At 38.7% G+C, this 18403-nt stretch overlaps 1 protein-coding gene across 1 annotated transcript; it reads left to right on the top strand.

Annotated features, from left to right (window-relative positions):
• The first annotated feature begins 1969 nt into the window (after positions 1–1969).
• Positions 1970–16648, top strand: LOC311282750 (von Willebrand factor A domain-containing protein 5A-like). Its single transcript, XM_084396767.1, has 21 exons — positions 1970–2112; positions 2470–2672; positions 2754–2976; positions 3060–3226; positions 3303–3417; positions 3493–3668; positions 3751–3842; positions 3934–4078; positions 9089–9168; positions 9245–9359; positions 9445–9603; positions 11984–12087; positions 12183–12400; positions 12516–12577; positions 12728–12751; positions 12910–12919; positions 15206–15241; positions 15774–15800; positions 16011–16129; positions 16207–16330; positions 16452–16648. Exons 1-21 carry the CDS (start codon positions 2073–2075, stop codon positions 16529–16531), a joined length of 2319 nt encoding a protein of 772 aa, XP_084252893.1. The 5' UTR covers positions 1970–2072; the 3' UTR covers positions 16532–16648.
• Positions 16649–18403: the final 1755 nt, after the last annotated feature.

The raw sequence follows: 18403 nt of genomic DNA on the forward strand, positions 1-18403 counted from the left end.
ACTATGCAAGTAAATTTTACAATTGCGATATAATTCTAATACATTTGATGTAATTTCACACCCCTCTCCCCCCCCAGAGTTTATTAATTGTCATTAGTTGTCACTGTATTGCTTATGTAACTTTATACAGCGACTGTAAATAGGTCAGCAGCACAAACCCTCACAGTAAAATGTAATTTCCTCTAAAAGAGCTTGATCTCGTGTCTGAGATGAATTAGCCAGGTATGGCTCACCTATGCTTACAGCGTTTTTCCATCTTAAAAATATATCTAAATTACGACAAGCTCTCAAGGACAAATGCAGAAAAGTTAGTTCATGCGTTCATGAGCTCAAAGCTAGATTACTGTAATGCTCTACTGGGTGGTTGCCCTGCACGCTTAATAAACAAACTGTGACCATGTGACCTGTGCTATATTTTTGAGTCACTTTGACCTTAGAAACACATTTTGAGTTTTATAATAAAACATAAAGCCTCAGGTTTTTAATAATATAATTATGTTTCCAATATATAATCATTTAAATGGACATTGTCTGTCAGTGATTTACTAAAGCCGTTGGACCGGACCTCAATCACTGAGGATACTTTCACACAGCAGCAGACTAATGTTGGAGTGCTTATGTTTAAACACAAATTGGTTAAGACAAATAGTCACAAATTGCATTCTATAACCAAAAGTATGTGTATATAAAATTTCAACACCCTTAAAATTATGAAAAATGAAAGAGTTACAATTAAAAAAAGTTTATAAAGGACAAATTCTGTTTGTAAAGTACAAATAACTGATGGATTACCCGTATTGAAGTTGCCTGGAATTTATCATTTGGAAATTCCACTTGGCTCAGAAGTTTGAGGGGGAGGAGTTTTTGAATATAACCTAAATAATATTTGTGTTTATAGCCAGACTTATGACTCAGTTTAACCCTCATCTTCTGCTTGTCCAGAAAGCTTATCATTTCATTTTGATATTATTTTTCATTTTTAAAACCAATTTCTTTGGAGATATTTTGTTTACCTTAAAATTACTAGATTTTATCAATAAATAATAGAATTTAAGCAAATTCTTCACATTCTTTCAACATAAATACAAAATTAAGTCCCCAATACATGCATTCCCCTGTTATATCAGCTCAAAATATCTTACCTCATCTCTGCCGACCTCTTACAGGAAAAAAATAAAAATAAATAACATGATATTTCATGACTCTTGCCACTAGATGGCCTTATAGTGTCTATATGGAGCAAATAATGAATTCTTCCTTTGGGGCCTAAAGTCAGTTACTTCAGTTTTTCTCTTCAGTATTTCTTCAGGTATATATTTAGACATTATAAAATATATTTTTTTAAGTTTTAGCATTTTTAGTTTTAATTTTGAGGAATTTTTAGGTTTTTCTGTTTAGAATGAAGTGTCAGATATTGTAATAATTCAAGTAAGAATTAGTTAGTAAGGTGGACAGCAGTGGAAAAAAAATTAAAACAAGTACAACCTTCAATAATATTTATTTGAAAATGCTGACTTTAATTCATAATCAAAAAATGCTGTTATAACTTCACCATTTATTTTGCATTTATGTGGGGGTGAGGGGATGTTGTTCTGCACTGTAAATGTGTTCAAGTCTAACCATTTCATATCTGTGTGGTCTGTATTGTGACTGATTTTTATTTGAAAAAATTGAAAAAAGAAGACCAGAAACTCCTCGAATCCATTTTCTTTTGTGAATTTCAACTTCAAGAATGTCTAATTTAGATGAACTAATTTTAAAGATAAAATAAAAATGAGTTTCGGGTCAAAATGACCCGAGAGTTAAACGACCACGTGATGTCACTTCTGCCTACCTACGACGTCGCCTAATTAATATTCATGAGTAAAGCAGCGGTTACTCGGTGAAATCGATTCACCTTCCCCAAACGTTTGGCCGCTTTAGAAACGTTCAGAACCACAGATTTACTCATTAAATGAGTAACGTTAAATCTTTGAAGATTTGAGGCACATTTAAAGGTAACGTTAGTTTCGGTGTTTGAGTTTCTCCTTCGTTTAACGGATAATCGTCATTTCGTTGAAAGGAGTGTCAAAATGGTGAACTGCGGTCTTGTGACTCAGAAAAATGAGCCAGGTATGAATTCACCTGTTTACTGGTAACGTTACCTGAATTTAAACTTTAGTTTTTAATATGTTCGACAGCTGAGGTGTTTTTCCACACAGGGACGTTTGTCACGAGGATTTTATTTAAGTAACAGTTAGCTATTGCTATAATATTGGATGAATGTAGATTTTAACCGACAGATTGTTCTCAAAGGATGAAAAAAAATATTTTTTAACGGTCAACTGGGACGAGTTGTCACATTTTCAAAATGGTAGCTAACTAGGGCCTGTTGTCACATGTTAAATTCTCTATTCAACCCTTTATTTATCTCTCAGAGACCTATATATAATGTGTATTTGTGATGTTCTGTTGGTTTGTGTGACTCAGTGCCTCTGAAGAGCATCTCAGTGGAGGTTCGTGTTCAGGATCATGTCTCCACAGTCTCCTCCACTCTGCTGTATGTGAATGAGGAAGAGCGCCCCCTGGAGGCCTTGTTCGTGTTCCCTCTGCCCGCTGATGCTGCTGTCTGCCACTTCAGTGCCAAGATCGGAGAGCAGGAGATTGTGGCAGAGGTGCAAGACAGAGAAACCGTGAGTCCAAATACAAACCAACAGGATGCCGATTTGCTTATATTTTTACTGTGCACTATGTAATATAACTGTGTCTTGCAGGCGAGGGATCAGTATGATGACGCTGTGAGTTCGGGTCAGCAGGCGTTTCTGCTGGAAGAGAGCGCAGAGAGTCCTGATGTGTTCGGACTGAGTGTCGGGTGTCTGTCGCCGGGTCAGAACGCTGCCGTCACCATCATCTACGTCACCGAGCTCGATGTGCAGGCCGACCACTCGCTGCGCTTCTGTCTGCCGGCTGTACTCAACCCCCGATACACACCAGCAGGTACAGCAGCTGCTACACACACTTTATTAGCAGAGAGAAGCTGATTCTAACACACTCTCTGTGTGTGTGTGTGTGTGTGTCAGGTTCAGGAGCTGGTATAGTCTCAGAGATTTCATCAGGATGTGGAGCTGCTCCTTACACGCTGACTCTCAGTGTCCATGTGAGCTCTCCAAAGCCCATCTCCAAACTAGAGTCCAACTGCACTCTGGATCCTCTAGTGTTCCTCCGCCCGGATCACACTCAGGCTACGGTACTGTGTGTGTCTTCATGTGTTTATCTGGATGTGTGAGCACAGCAGTGTTATGCATGTGTTTTTATGTGTGTAGGTGAATCTGAGTCCTGGTCACATGTTTGATAAGGACGTTGAGCTGTTTCTGTACTATCAGGATACCCATCAGCCCTCTGCTATAGTGGAGGCAGGAGTGGCCACTGCCCCATCAGGTCGGACCTGCAGATCACTGGCATTATGGGATTGAGTGATCGAGGTTTCACTGACTCTCTCTCTCTCTATTTCAGGCTCTCTGATGAGGGACCCAGTGGTCATGATAAGTTTGTACCCAGAATTCCCAGAGGAAGTGACGTCATCACTGACAACACAAGGAGAGTTTATTTTCGTGATGGACAGATCAGGCAGTATGGGTGAAGAGATGCATCATGGGAAAGGGGCACAGACGCGCATAGAAAGCGCAAAGGTAAGATTTAAATGTGCATTTGGGTCTGTTGACACATATTCAGATGAGACGCACTATACCTTTCCATGTCTCTCTACTATAGGACACTCTGCTGTTACTGTTGAAGAGTCTGCCCATGGGATGCTACTTCAATATCTTTGGATTTGGCTCTCGTTTTGAGGCCTTCTCTCTCTAGTAACTAGATCTTCATTCATAGATATTCAGATATTACATTTTTAAATCTGTCAGAGGAGATGAGGAGATGTGTTTGTGTGTTTCACTGCAGTGAGAGTGTCGAGTACAGTCAGGACACAATGGATGAGGCTCTGAGGAGTGTGAAGAGAATGCAAGCAGACATGGGCGGCACAGAGCTTTTACAGCCTCTAAAATACATCTACAGTCAGCCCTGTAAGCCCAACCACCCCAGACAGGTACGACAACACCTCAACATGCATGAATTAATAAATTAATTACATCACTGTATGTACATTTATGGCTTTTAAAGTGATACAGCACACATTTGTATTCTCCCTAAACATCAATGCTTCATTGTGTGCGTTAAAAAGATGTAGAGTGACAGATAAAGGAAGTGCAGTAATTTTTAATTATTTAAATTTACCATATTTAAATTAAATCTGTCATGGAGACTTGCAATTTATTTAACCCCACAGAGACAATTTACAAATGTAAGCTTTCCTTAAGATCCAGAGTTTTTTCTTTTTAAATAGGTATACATAACACTAGGCTACAATGTAATATTTTTGAACTATAGGATTTTTTCGATTTCATAATTATTCAAACTGTATTTTGCAAAAACATTGCTGTTTTTAAGTCACTGACTAGGGCAGTGGTTCTCAAAGTAGGCCAGGGGGGGGGCCCAAGGTTACTGCAGGGGGTGCGCGGGAGATCAGCAGAAAAAAAACAAAACAAACAGCTGCTACGTTACTACGGCGTTTCAAGTGCGTGAAAGCGGTTATCGCTCTGCCTTTATAAAGCGGCAACGAATGGCAGTTACACTGAATCGTTCTTCTTCAGACCGTTGGAACAAGCCCAACATAGAAGTTGCTCGCCATAGAAAAACACCTCTTCAGCGGACCGAATCACAAGCTGCTATTGTGAACGCGCCACTCCGCTGCTGTGCGTGTTCCAGTGAGAAGACCAACAAGAAGCTGAGCTGATGAGGCACTCTCCAAAGCTGCTATATATTGCCGCTTTTATATAGTGTCCATCCAAAGCATCACTTAACTATTTAAATGTTGTTGGTTATTTAAATTAAAAGTTCAAGTTCTGGTCTATTATTCTCTCTTACTGTTATGATTCAATGACATGACATATTGAAACTATTCCTGTTTTTCATTGCACGTTTTTCAATGTAAAAAATCGTTCCGAGAGATTTTTTTTTTTAAAGGTTTAAAGGGTGTCGCGACCAAAAATGTTTGAGAACCGCTGGACTAGGGTAAAAATTGTGTTAAAACCAGGGCAAAAAATATTTACATCGGTTTACTCCAAGCAGAATCCGTATTTTAACATTTCTATTCATGTGTTCCTTCTGTATTATCCGTTCCGAAACTGGTTTGATTAGTACAAAAAACCCGGTTAATAACGTTATTTATTTTATTTAATTTAATTTGTTTTTTTTTGCTGTTTTCTTTACTCAAAAACATGAAGAGAGTCTTGCATTTGCCATCTAGTCATAGCCAATACATCATTACATTTTACAACAAGATGTTGTCCAAATGTATTCAACGAAAGGAAACACTTTTAAAATGTTTGTTGCATGGTTAAAAAAAAAAAAGGTTATATAATCATATAAAATACCGGTAAATGTTTACAAACTCTATAAAACTATAGGCTATTTTAGTTCCCCTCACTCCATAACAAATTCTCTAAAGGTAACAGTATTCAGGCTATATAAACGTCAAGCCACAACAAATTAATTTAAAGTGAAACTGAAGCCATACCTCTCTCATTCGGCACGAATCCACTTTGGAGCCCGTCACAATGACCTGAAACAAAAATTTTCCTTAATCTGTAATTATTTATCGTATATAGGCCTATTATGTTTTATATATTTTGTTTTATTGTTTTCTCCGTTCACAGAAGCGCTTCAAGTACGTGATGTGACATTATGTGAATCCATGTTCTACCATCCTGCAATTTTCGCTGGTTTCAAAACGCACAAAATGCGTTTCTGATTTCTGCGTTCTCCGTTTCTGCGTTCAAATTTGCGTTTCTGTTCAGAATATTACATTTGACTTAGTTTCCGTTTCTGGTTATGTTCCTGTCAAAATTTCGTTCGTTTACGTTTTTTTTTTTCTTTCATTGAACCGGTTCGGAGCCCTGGTTAAAACGCAATTGTGTTTAAAGTTGCGACACATGCACTACACACTAATGAGTGTGTGAAGTGAATGTTAACTCTATGAATGAAATGAGCACAAGTCAAATAGCCACGATGTTGTTGCTTCTTCATGTGTCTCGCTGAAATCAGAGCTTGGCAAGAGTAAATCAACTGAAATACTACATCATACACATTTTACTTGTAGACTAAAAAAATATGGACGTAGTGTCTGTGATGTCACCCGTAGGTTTCTGAAGAGCATTTTTGAAGCCCAAAGTGGGCGGAGCCGGCCGTCGCCATCTTAGCAGCGTGTCACCACACATTATTTTATGGTTTTGTGATAAATTGAAAATGGGCAAAGAGGCGGGATTAGCTGAGGTGACGTGACGGCTAACAGACAGCTGACAAACGGCTAGTAGTGACAGCAGCAATCCACCTGTCACTCAAGTGGCCACGCCCTTAATTATGCAGAACTTTAAGGCTTAATATTATTTAAACGGTTATATATATAATATAATATAATATTATTTAAACCTCACAGGTGTCATGAATGGCAAAATTAGCTATATAGACCAAACCCACTTTTTGTACCAGGCTGTAAAACATTTATTTTTTGCTGTAAAGTTGGAACATCTATTTTTACTGTTTTGCTGTTTAACTTTTTTTAAATCACGAAAGGTCCCTGAGCTGGGACTCGAACTCAGGTCGCCTGAACCGCAACCGCATTACATCTCAAAGCCTTGCCTATACAAGGCTATCGGCCTAAAATGTATGGTACCATAGCAAAACTTCCAGGGCACAATTTCATCAAGGGGAATACGATTTTTGATCAGAGCAGCTGAGAAAAACCATCAATTTAGTGCTAAAGACTTGCTAGATGGCCTGATGATTTGAGGAAAAACATTTCAGTGCACTCAACATTTCTTGAGTGGCCTGCTCCAGATATAAATTTCCTTAAATCTTTGGTGAGATTTTAAGAAAGTGGTTGCATGGAAACAAAGAATATCAGTGAACTAGAAGCTTTTGCACACAAGGAATCCCAAAAGAGAGTGTCAGAAGCTTGTAAGAACTTAGTCAACATTTATTTGAGGTTATAAACGGTAAAGGACTCGCTACAAAATTTGACTTTTGGGTGTTGAATAATTTTGCAAATGTATGTTTAGATCTAATTTGATCCCTTTTGGTCTCTGGACATTCTGCTATTCTGTAATATGGGACAGTATATAGTATAATTGTAATGAACAGGCTAGTTCACTCTCTGACAGTAGGTGGAAATGCTGCAGTTACTCTTGTACACAAGTTATATGGTTCATGGGTTTTAAATTAGGGGAGGCACAGTTGTTTGGTCACTTTTAGACTGAAAAATTAGGAAAATGACATTACACATATACATTACACATTCGGCACGTTTACACGGATGAGCTGCGTTGCCACTTGGGGTTCTGACGTCTGTAGTATTTCATGGAGTACAATAGTGAAATACACATTCTGAAGTCATGAAATGAATTACTGTGAATTTTATTAAAAGTATATTGTTTGATTTTTCTCCTCAATTTTAATTGCGCTGTGCCTTCCTTACCTCCCCCGATGAGCTGCCATTGAAAGTAGAGCCCGACCGATATGGATTTTTGGGGGCCGATGCCGATATTAACTCGAAAAGAGCCGATTTATAAGCCGATATTTAGATTTTGAAAATAAACTGGATATTAGACCCATTTCCTATAAACTGCACTTACACAACATTCAAAATATCTGCCTGTTCTATGTATGTGGGCTGTATAAATACAAACTTAAGATATGAAACGTAAAGTCCTTTGAACAAAAAAACAACAACAACAACCAAATCAAAGTTACCAGTTTTAAAAGACTTGGTTCATAAATATAACTTTGAATAGGACTGGAGACAAATTCTGTTAAGTTCTGATAAATAACAACAACAATCTCTCTCTCTCTCTCTCTCTCTCTCTCTCTCTCTCTCTCTCTCTCTCTCTCTCTCTCTGCGTCTCACGCACGCACGCACCTCTCTCTCTCCCTCTCCGTCTCGCGCGTGCACCCCTCTCTCTCTCGCTCGTTCTGCGTCTCGCGCGCACCTCTCTCTCTCTCTCTCTCTCTCTCTCTCTCTCTCTTCTCTCTCTCAGCGTCTCGCGCGCGCACCTCTCTCTCTCTCTCTCTTTCTCTCTCTCAGCGTCTCGCGCGCGCACCTCTCTCTCTCTCTCTCTCGCTCGCTCTGCGTCTCAAATTGTAAAAAAAAAAAAAAAAAATCACTTGTTACAGTGCGTAAATCAGACCTTTCAGGCTATAGCGAACGCAAATAAGCCTTATTCCAACATTATTATTAGCCTACAACTAAATTGTCGTCATTAAATAAGAAAACTAAATAATTGTGTAGATGTTTTGCTTTGTGTAACCCGACATTAGGCCGAAGTATTTTTTGCACACAGTGCCGCGACCAATTCTGTTTCCTCACTCCTTTATGACTGCCTGCACATTCACTGTCCTCGCGGCGGCTGCAACTTGCGCTCTCTAAAATTAGCTTATCAATGCATATCTAAATTCGCGCCTTTCTGTATCTTTGAAAAAAGAAACAAAAAAGATGCCGCAGCCAATGAGCAGCCGGCGGGGGCTGGCTGCAGCACGACTCAATCTCCACGGACAGTTTTTAATATTTTATCAGACAATATGTACTCAATATTTTGCTTAAGTGTAATTTTCGGGACAATTAAGGCTGGATTCGGGACAACAGCTCAGATTTCGGGACTGTCCCGAATTTTTCTTAACTTAACCGTTGTTCTCTCTGGGTGACTCTGGCTGGATCAGCCACGCGATGTGTGGCGCGTTATACAGGAGTGTTGTCAATTGGGACGTTGTATAGCGCCCTCTGGACGACAAACTATATAATTCTATTTTTTTAAATCGGCCGTTATAAATGCCGATACCGATAGATTGGAAAATGCCTAATATCGGCCGATAATATCGGCCTGCCGATATATCGGTCGGGCTCTAATTGAAAGATATTGGTTAACATTTTTTCTGATTTTCAAATTTTGTCCAAAGGTGCTGCCAAAGGATTTCCCATGTCTGATATTAATTGTTCTCTCTTCAGCTGTTCATCTTCACTGATGGAGAGGTGAGAAACACTAAAGAGGTGCTGGACCTGGTGAAACATCATGTTCACTCTCACAGGTAAAGGTCTGCTGGGTTTGATCTTCCCATCATTCATCTCTTCATCACTTACAGTAACAGAGTTTATTGTCTTCAGGTGTTTCTCATTCGGGATTGGTGAGGGTGCAAGTACCGCCCTCATCACAGGAATGGCCAGGGAAGGATCTGGTCACGCTCAGTTCATCACAGGCACCGACCGCATGCAGCCCAAAGTAAAGCTCTCCACTGGATTTCACAGGCACAGATGTTTCCTAGTCAAATGTCTCAATGGTTTCTCTTTCTCTTAAACTATCTCAGGTGATGCAGTCCCTCAGGTTTGCGCTGCAGCCCCCTGTGTTTAATATCTCTGTGAACTGGACCCTTCCAGATGGCATTAGGGTTGAAAAACTGTCTCAACCCATCAAAGTGCTCTTCCAGGGTCAAAGGGCACTCATTTACGCCCAACTTAAAGGAGAGGTAGGATGATATAGCATATATTTTTCATGTATTAATTGTAATGCATGAATTAGAGTAATTTCTGAATTAATCATATGCTTATTTTTTTTATTGATTAATTGCCGTTGTGGCGGACTAAAAAGAATAAGAACTTAAATGTTTTTCTTTTTCACACACAAAGGTATTTTTTGACTTGAGGAGACTAGGGATTGGCATCGAGAACCGTTTTTTAAATTTACAAGAACCGGTGATTCGATAAGAAACGGTTCCTCTGTGTGCATTTTAATGTGATTGAAGTGCAAGAAGACCCGTGCACTGTTTATTCAAAGTGTGCGCGCAGAAGCCGCCTCTCTTACTGAATGTTGAGTTCTCTTCCACATCTTTTTGAATTTGAATGGACAAATAGGCACAAAATATTAAAAAATATCCTTGTAAATGCAGTAGGGCTGTGTATTGGCAAGAATCTGGCGATACGATACGTATCACGATACATGGGTCACGATTCAATATATTGCAATATATTTCGATACTGTGCATAAGGCGATATATTGGGATTTTTTTAAAGTAAAATATATTAAAAATATTAAAAAAAAGACATGATGTGCATAAAAGTCAAAGAAGTTTACTTTAGGTAAACAATTCAGTACACAGAAAATCAAACTGCCAGTTTGGGATTGTGGTTTACAGGTTCTTAGTGAGCAAATTTTTATATGCTCAAGTAGGCCATAATAAAAGAAAATACATAGCCCCTGTCACAATACAAAACAACAACGTGAACTGGACGAAAATGAATGAAAGTGGATGAAAGTGAACAAAATGAATGTGTCATATATTGAAATCAAGTTTCATTACGCGCGAAAGAGGCGAACCGCGCCGCGCTAAACGCCTCGTACCGCAGGACCTCCAGACGCGCGTAAACGCGTCTTTGCATTGACTTAACATTGAAATCACTCGCGCCAGATGCTCTATTCGTGTTTCGTGTGAACGATGCACGCGATTACATTTAGAAATAGACAAGCTTTGTTTCCAAATGCACCAAGCAAAGATATCCTTTCAATTGTATAAACTTTTATAAAACCAGCCAATATAATCACAATAAACACATCCAAAATGAAATATTCAACATATATATAACAACTGCACAACGTCTAATTTGTAAACAAAATGATTTACGCACTAAATCCAGCATAAACTCCGGCACAATTTGCATATGTTTAAACTCTCAAGACAGACGTCACATCCCGAACCTCACAGCAATTGGCTGCCGACTGCGTTTTTCGCTTGATATTTGTATAAAGGAACTGCCCAACTTTTTGACGCTCTCGGTCGCTCTCAAAGCTTTCTCCGGTCCGCTGTCAATCCTAAAATGTCCAGTGGACACGCACCATTATAGGCGAGCCTGGCGAGGACACTAGTGGTGCGTCTCAGCATAGCTATCTAGTGGTAGGGATTTAAACAACATAAACGTGAACCACTGTCTTACGGTCTTACCATGAATATTTTTGGACGTAAAAAAAAAAAAAATCGATATTGCGTTTTTGAAAATCGATACAGTATTGCAAAATAAAATATCGCGATACTCAAGTGTATCGATTTTTTCTTACACCCCTAAAATGCAGTTGGTTAAACATGTGCATCAATATATTGGATTTGTCTAGCTTTTAAGGTAACAGCAGCCTAAAATTATAATCAAACAACAAAAGACAGAGAAAATTCACTCACTGTTCTTGACTGAATAACTTTTGTTATTATATTTCTAATGTATATTTCATTTATAAAAAGCAGTGTTATTTTACATTTGATTAGTTTCTGTACCTAAATACCTGAAAATCTTAAAACACTGTTGTTGTTGTTTTTTTCAGTCATATCTTGGTTCAGTTGTGTTTATTTGTGTGATTGCTAATTTGTTTATTTGTGCTTTTTTAATTACTGAGTGTTTACTTGTCTTTAAAATTCTTTGAAATTTATATTAGTTAGGCCAGTTGTTTTTGCAGTGATATTTTTAAACCATAGGCAATAGTTCCTTGTGTGTTAATGTTAGCCTGTTCATTTTTGTTCATGGTATTCAGCTACAATTTAATGTTTTGCAATAAGACTTAGAATTAATGTGCATGACATCCAAGTTTTTTTAACCTTTTTGGAATCGAAAATAGGAAAATCGATATTCGAGAATCGGATTCGTTATAGTTCAAACAATACCCAACCCTAGAGGAGACATATAATAAAGTTCACGAGTCATTTCAACCGTGATGTGTTTATGGTGCTTTTGTGACCCTTTTCTGAAGCCTAAAAGGTTTAACTACCTAAAATTGAAATGCTTAGAAAAGAGGCCAGAAAACTCCTTATAGCTCATATATTTTTGCTTTTTATTTGCTATTAGTCATCTTTTACTGTCTCATAGAGTTCGGGAGACTCTGAGGGAATGGTGACAGTCAAGTACAAGCTTAAAGATCAACGAGTAACAAACCAGCTCCACTTCTGCCTCAAACCAACTGAGGAAACTGGGTAACACACACAAACATACATAGAAACACATTGAACTGGACTGACATTCACTGTTTGCTTTTCAAATCCAACAAATTTCCTCCATGTTTTTGCAGGTTGGCCGTCCATCGGCTGGCGGCTCGGACCCGGATCCGTTTTCTGGAGCAGAAAGAAAGGGCTAGTAGTGCGAGGCTGAAGAGCGTCAGGAGAAAGATAATGGCGCTCAGTGTTCAGGCAGGAGTGAGCAGTGTTCATACAGCCTTCATTGCCGTTAATAAAGACAGCAGACAGACTGTGAGAGGACCCCTGCTGCAGAGAAGAGTGCAGACACACGGTTAGTGCGACGATTGTGATCTTGTGAGGATGTCTGTGTCTGTTCATATTATAAATTCAAAGCCAATGTTCCCTTATACATATCATATGATAATCGCAATCCATTTCTGTTTTAGGGTTTCTACATTTTCCAGACAGACCAAGGTTAAGAGGCGGTGGGCGATGGAGCTCTGATTGTGTGAGTATGAATCATTTTTACTGCCTGTTGACTATTTACTACAGTACATGTGATGTTTCCTCCTTATTAATATGTCAAATTAAGTTTTGGAAATGTATTTAGAAAGTTCCATGTTGCCTTTAAGATGTGAAATAAATGTGTTTTTTTTAGGAAAGCGATGAGGAGCCTTCCGGGGTAAGATCAATCATATATCATGTGTTTTTGTGCTCTGAATGTGTATGGATCAGTGTTTTGTTGTGTTTGAATGACAGCAAGGATTTTAAATGCTTTTCATATCAATTCTCAGTTTGCAATGTATGTAAAATGTTTGTTTTTTTCTTCTTCTGTTTTAGGGAGGATGTGGTAAGTGATTCTCTTCAGTCTCTTTGTGCCTGTGAGAATGTATTTGTGTTGTTTACTAAAACAGTCACAACTTTCTACTTGCGTCCATTCTGTAACATTGACTGGAAATGACGGAATGGTGAAAACAGCTTTTTTTTATGGATTCATTGACATTTGAAAAACAAATACTGGCCTCGGCCTTTAGGATTACACCATGTCCTAACTACATGCGACACGATAAGATTCCAGTGACAGGCACTGTGTCTGTCCACACTAGACGCGACGCGACTGTGAGACGCCACAACGTCAATCAAAAATCACAGCCAATCAGAACAGCCTGTGGGCGGAGTCTCGCGGCAAGTGCACAGCACTAGAGAGTAATCTCTTTACGGCACTTGCAAGAAAATAGATAAGTAGCTACATAATCAAATTCACAAATATTACACCATTTAAAAAATACATAGGCTACTGAGTTACTAAATCAATCTTTGTCAAATAATACACTTGTTTGTTCACAGTTTTAACGGTAATGTTTCCATTTCAGGGCTCTAGAGTGCGACCAATTTGGTCGCATATGCCTAACGTCCTCGCATCCGCTGCCTCTGCACGAACGTTTGTTGGCGTTTGTTCTCCTTTGACGGAACTCACACTCTTCTCTCACGCGATGCCACAGCTCGCACAACACGACAGCCCTGCTTAATGAGTGACGACGGAGGACAGAATTAAACATTCAAACGTAGCCTGGTTACACTTAAGGTCTGTTATATTAGTCTGATTTTATTTTAAATTTCGGCTTCCAAAGATTATAAAAAATAATATATTGAGGTAAAACCATTAAAAACTATCTACGCGCAACTTCTTCCCTTCGCAGCATTACGCTGTCATTTCTCCCTAAATCTCAGAATCAGAATCAGCACGATCGGTGATTGTTGTAAATGCAGTCTAGCTACTGTTGCTAAATTGCGGGACGCGTTTAATAATTGAAAGAGCTATTAAAAACACAAAAATCTGCGCAAGAGATGTTGTTCGCATGGCGGCGCGCGCTCCGAAACAGTCCGAGACAAGCAAATTATACTTTCGGTTTCATGTGCAGATTGTGCGCGTCTAAACGATCAATTGTACACAAAAGCGTGTCAAAATCACCGGCTTTGAGATTCACTAAAAACAGTTTATGTCTTAAATGGACGTAGTTATGGAAATAGTTGGGAGAATATGGTGCATCAGTAGCCTATTAGATCTGCACCCGGTCTTAAAGGGGCCGCAGTCTAATAAACATGCTGACGATTGCGCCATTACTGCGAATCAAACAACAAGAGAAAAACCACTCACAGCTCTCGAAAGAATAACTTCAGCTTTGATAAGCATTAATCTATTTATGATAAATTTTACAGTGTTATTTTACATTTTATTACTTTATTAGATTTCTTTTTAGACCATGCCTGAACAGTAGTAGGCCTTCCTGAAATTAAAGCACTTTGTAGGCCTATATAAAGTGTATCTTTGTTTAATTGTTTATCTATTGTTTATCTTTGTTTATTATATATAAAACAAAAAGAACCATAAGAATACAGTTAAAGTACTGTATCGATAAGCAGTATCGGTAAGAGTAGGAATACCGTTAATAATTGTGCTTCAAAAAATAAATAAAAGTTTTTACCTACACCTTCTTGTTTAAATTCATTTACATAATATATATGAATGTGTATAGAGCGTGATAAAAAGGTGACCTTAAAATTGTGGCGTTAAAGGTGATACATCCGAGGAAAAATTTGGGTGCACCCAAATTTTGTGCTGGTGCACCTAAATAAAAAAGTTAGGCGCACCAGTGCAACCAAGGCAAAAAGTTAGTCTGGAGCCCTGCATTTGTTTAATTTCAAGATCTGAGGTGAATTATATCCATTGTTGCCTTTACAGCTACAAAGCTGGAGCACTAAATGATATTCAAAGTCACATTTCACGCTTTTAACATTAAATAAAGCATATAAACAGTACCTGAGATTATCATCGCCACACTTTGTGTTTGTTGTTCCAGCGTGACTTCGCAGAAAAATAGAAACCGTTTCTAAATTAGAATCGTCGCGTGTCGCCGACTCTGATTAACATGGAAAAGATACCTTTTATCGCGTGTCGCGGCGCGTGTAGTTAGGACACGGTGTTATACTAAAAAAACATTTCAGTCAAAAATGACCATATCAGTCCACCCCTATTGCAAAGCTTTTCTTGTTTGTTAGTTCTTTTGGATGTGTCTGTTCTTGGCTGTTTCTCCAGATCTGAATCTTTTCTGACCTTTGGTTTCTCTTCCTGTAGACGCAAAGTCACGGGTCAAGTCTACGTCACGGCTGGGTAAATGGCACCCCAATGTAGTATTAGTTTTGTGACATTTGTACATTTAATTATTGCTTTATTTAATTGTTCATGTAATTATTTTATTTGAGTAATTTACTTCTTCATATTATCAAGACTGTACATTTAATGTGTTTATTTATAAAAAAAAAATACCTAATGAGAGACAGTGAATAGAAGAACGAGATTGAAGCGCAGTCCAGCTGCTACTTACAGAACCAAACCACACTCAGCAAGAGCACAGAATGCTCGTGTCGAACCATTTGTGCTACAGACATGAGCAAATCCCTTAAACTCATGTGGCTTGTTGAGGTGAGGTGTGCTGTTATTTTCTAAGCTATCAGATGTAGGGTGTTCGTCTGGGAGCTGGTAAGAAACCACCCACAGTATGTTAGCATTGTGGCTACACACTTTCATGCCGAGCAGCAATTACATTTGTTCAGAACATGTATAAAATTATAATGTCAGAATGTTTCTATCACATAACAGTATATATTCAGTATATGCATCTTGAGATGAGTTTGTCTTTTAGGTAAGCGACGTTGGTCTCACAACTTGGGTAAGAACGTGTGTGTGTGTGTGTGTGTGTGTGTGTGTGTGTGTGTGTGTGTGTGTGTGTTAAATATAAATATTTGTGTAATTTTTATATTTATTATATTAATATAGTAGAACCTGATCCCCAGAAGGACTTGTTACTGAATGCACTATGATAATGCACTTGTTACTGAATGCATAACTTCTCTTTCTCTGTATGTGTGTTCAACTGCAGATCCGTTACTCCAGCTGGTTTCTCTCCAAAAGGCGTCAGGCTGCTGGGATCTGGACGCCACACTGGCTGATGCGTTTGGGAAGACGGAGGATGAGCTGACCAATCAGAAGCCAGCACAGGTGAGAGATGTGATGAATAATAAGACAGCTGTGATTGTGTCCAGGAACAAATGCAGTGTATGATGGTTTGTGCACAGGTGGAGGGGTCAGTATGGGCCACTCTCCTGGCTCTGATCTGGTTATACGGCTGTAAAATAGACCAGCGGGTCGAGTGGCAGTTTGTGGCCATGAAGGCAGCGTCATGGATCGGCTCTCAGAAAGGTGAGATCTCCATTCCAGACCACATTCACTCAGTCAGCGTTCATCAAGACACGCTTGAGCAAATATCTTCAGTTCTTTGACACACACTGATGATTTGAGTGTGTGTGTGTGTGTGTTTCAGTGGGCGATCTGTCTCAGTGTGTGTGTGTGGGTAATGTCCTGCTCGGATGTCAGGTGACCAAAGAGACTCTGGGAATCTGAAGACGTCAGTGTTTCTACTTCCTGTGCCGTCAGAAGACAAAGGAACTGTTACAGTTTCATTTACTGTTTTTCCGTTACTTGTTTCCTTAAGGTTTAATCCATTTAATTTGTTCAAATCAACACCAGTTTGGAAAAATATATGTGAGTGACCTGCAAGATCATTTGAGTTTTTTGTACCAAAGTGAAAAATAGGTTTGGATTTTTTTCTTTTTATATAATTTCCCCCCAAGATATAATCATTTAAATGGATCAGGTCACACATAAAAACTGTTCTGTTCTGTTCTGTGTTTTTGCGGTTTTGAAATTGAAAATAATTTGAATCGGATAAAAAAAAAAAGTGTTTTAAAAAGATGTGTCCTGTTGGTTCTGTATGGTTTTCAACTTTAACACTCTTAGTGTTAAAACTTAACACACTTTAGTGTATTAGCCAAGTAATATTGTAGTAATAGCATAGGTTATTTGCTCATGTTTGCTCTGCCCTTATTTATTTATCTGAATGCCTGTAATCAATCAGGCAAAACAGAAGAGACAATTTATCATATAACACAAACTATGCATTGTTTTAAACAGGTAAACGGTTGCAGTTTATGCTTAACATTGACACTTTTATTACCATTTCGAGATAATCCATTAAACAGTTGCGAATGCGATTTGAGGAGCGTGCACTAATATTTTCAGTTTAACCACTTGTAATTGAATTTTAACATTTTAGTTGTGGTAAGCTTGTGAAGGTGCTGCAGGGACAGGGTTGCTAATTTCATCAAATCCCCATGTTTCCAGCCATATAGAGAATTGTGTGTTTTGCAGAAAAAGTTAATTTATTAATTCATGCATGTCAAAGACAAACATTTCTCATTGTGATTTAATACTAATGTCTGGTTGAAGTTACTCCGGCTACCAAATGAGAAATGGGGAATGACAAAATAATCACCACTGAAACTGTATTATGCCACCACAGATACATTCAAGAAAATGATCAAATTAAAATTTAAAAGATCAAATCAAAACAGAAGTATAACTAAACCTCTATGGCTTTTGGCGCATTTACTAACGAGGCCACTGACAAATCAGTGGCTGTAATCATTACATTTACGACACTATTGAGCATACATAAACAGTTATTAGAAAAGAAGCAAAACTTCATTCGACGCTGAAACACAATTACGTTACCGAAAACAGTTTCTGTGATCCGAGGAGCGTGCACTAATATTTTAAGTGGCGCTTTAACACGAAACTCGTGAATATTCATGTCAGCTTCGCCCAATGTCTGAGGATGGGGTCTCTGCGGAACAAAAGTGGGCGTTTCTAAATTTGTGGGTGTTTTCAAACTAGTAGGTGTTTATAAATCATGCAATGAAAATAATGCCCTTCACCCGACCCCACCCCTAAACCCTACCCTCTCTGTGACGTGGGCAAATCAGGTAACACGGTGGAAAACGCCCCTCTGTTTATGGGCTCGCCCACTGATCTAGAGATGGTAAGTCCCGCCCCCTTCGCTAACCCCGCTGGACCTCTAGGTTAAAAAATCGTCAATGCAAGTGAATGTGAGAAAATAATTATTTTCTGGTCCCGTTTGAATTTTGCCATGAATGTGAACATATGTTGTCTGTGAATTTTTAATATAATTTTTCGTGTGAAGAATGCTACAATTTAGCGGGTAGAAGTTTGATACGATTAGACTTTGTGTGAGAGCACTTTGTGGACTACAACTCTTCGCTGCTTTCGATTACATCAGACGGGAATCTGAAGAAAGAACAGCCCATTTTGTTTGAATGGTGACATTTGGGTACAAAACACACAGGCATCTCGATCTGTCTCCATAGATTATCGCAGCATTAGCACCGTGATTTGACAAGTGGAGGGGAAATGTGT

Source organism: Rutilus rutilus (genome assembly GCF_951802725.1).
Source record: "Rutilus rutilus genome assembly, chromosome: 23".
Taxonomy (NCBI): Eukaryota; Metazoa; Chordata; class Actinopteri; order Cypriniformes; family Leuciscidae; genus Rutilus; species Rutilus rutilus.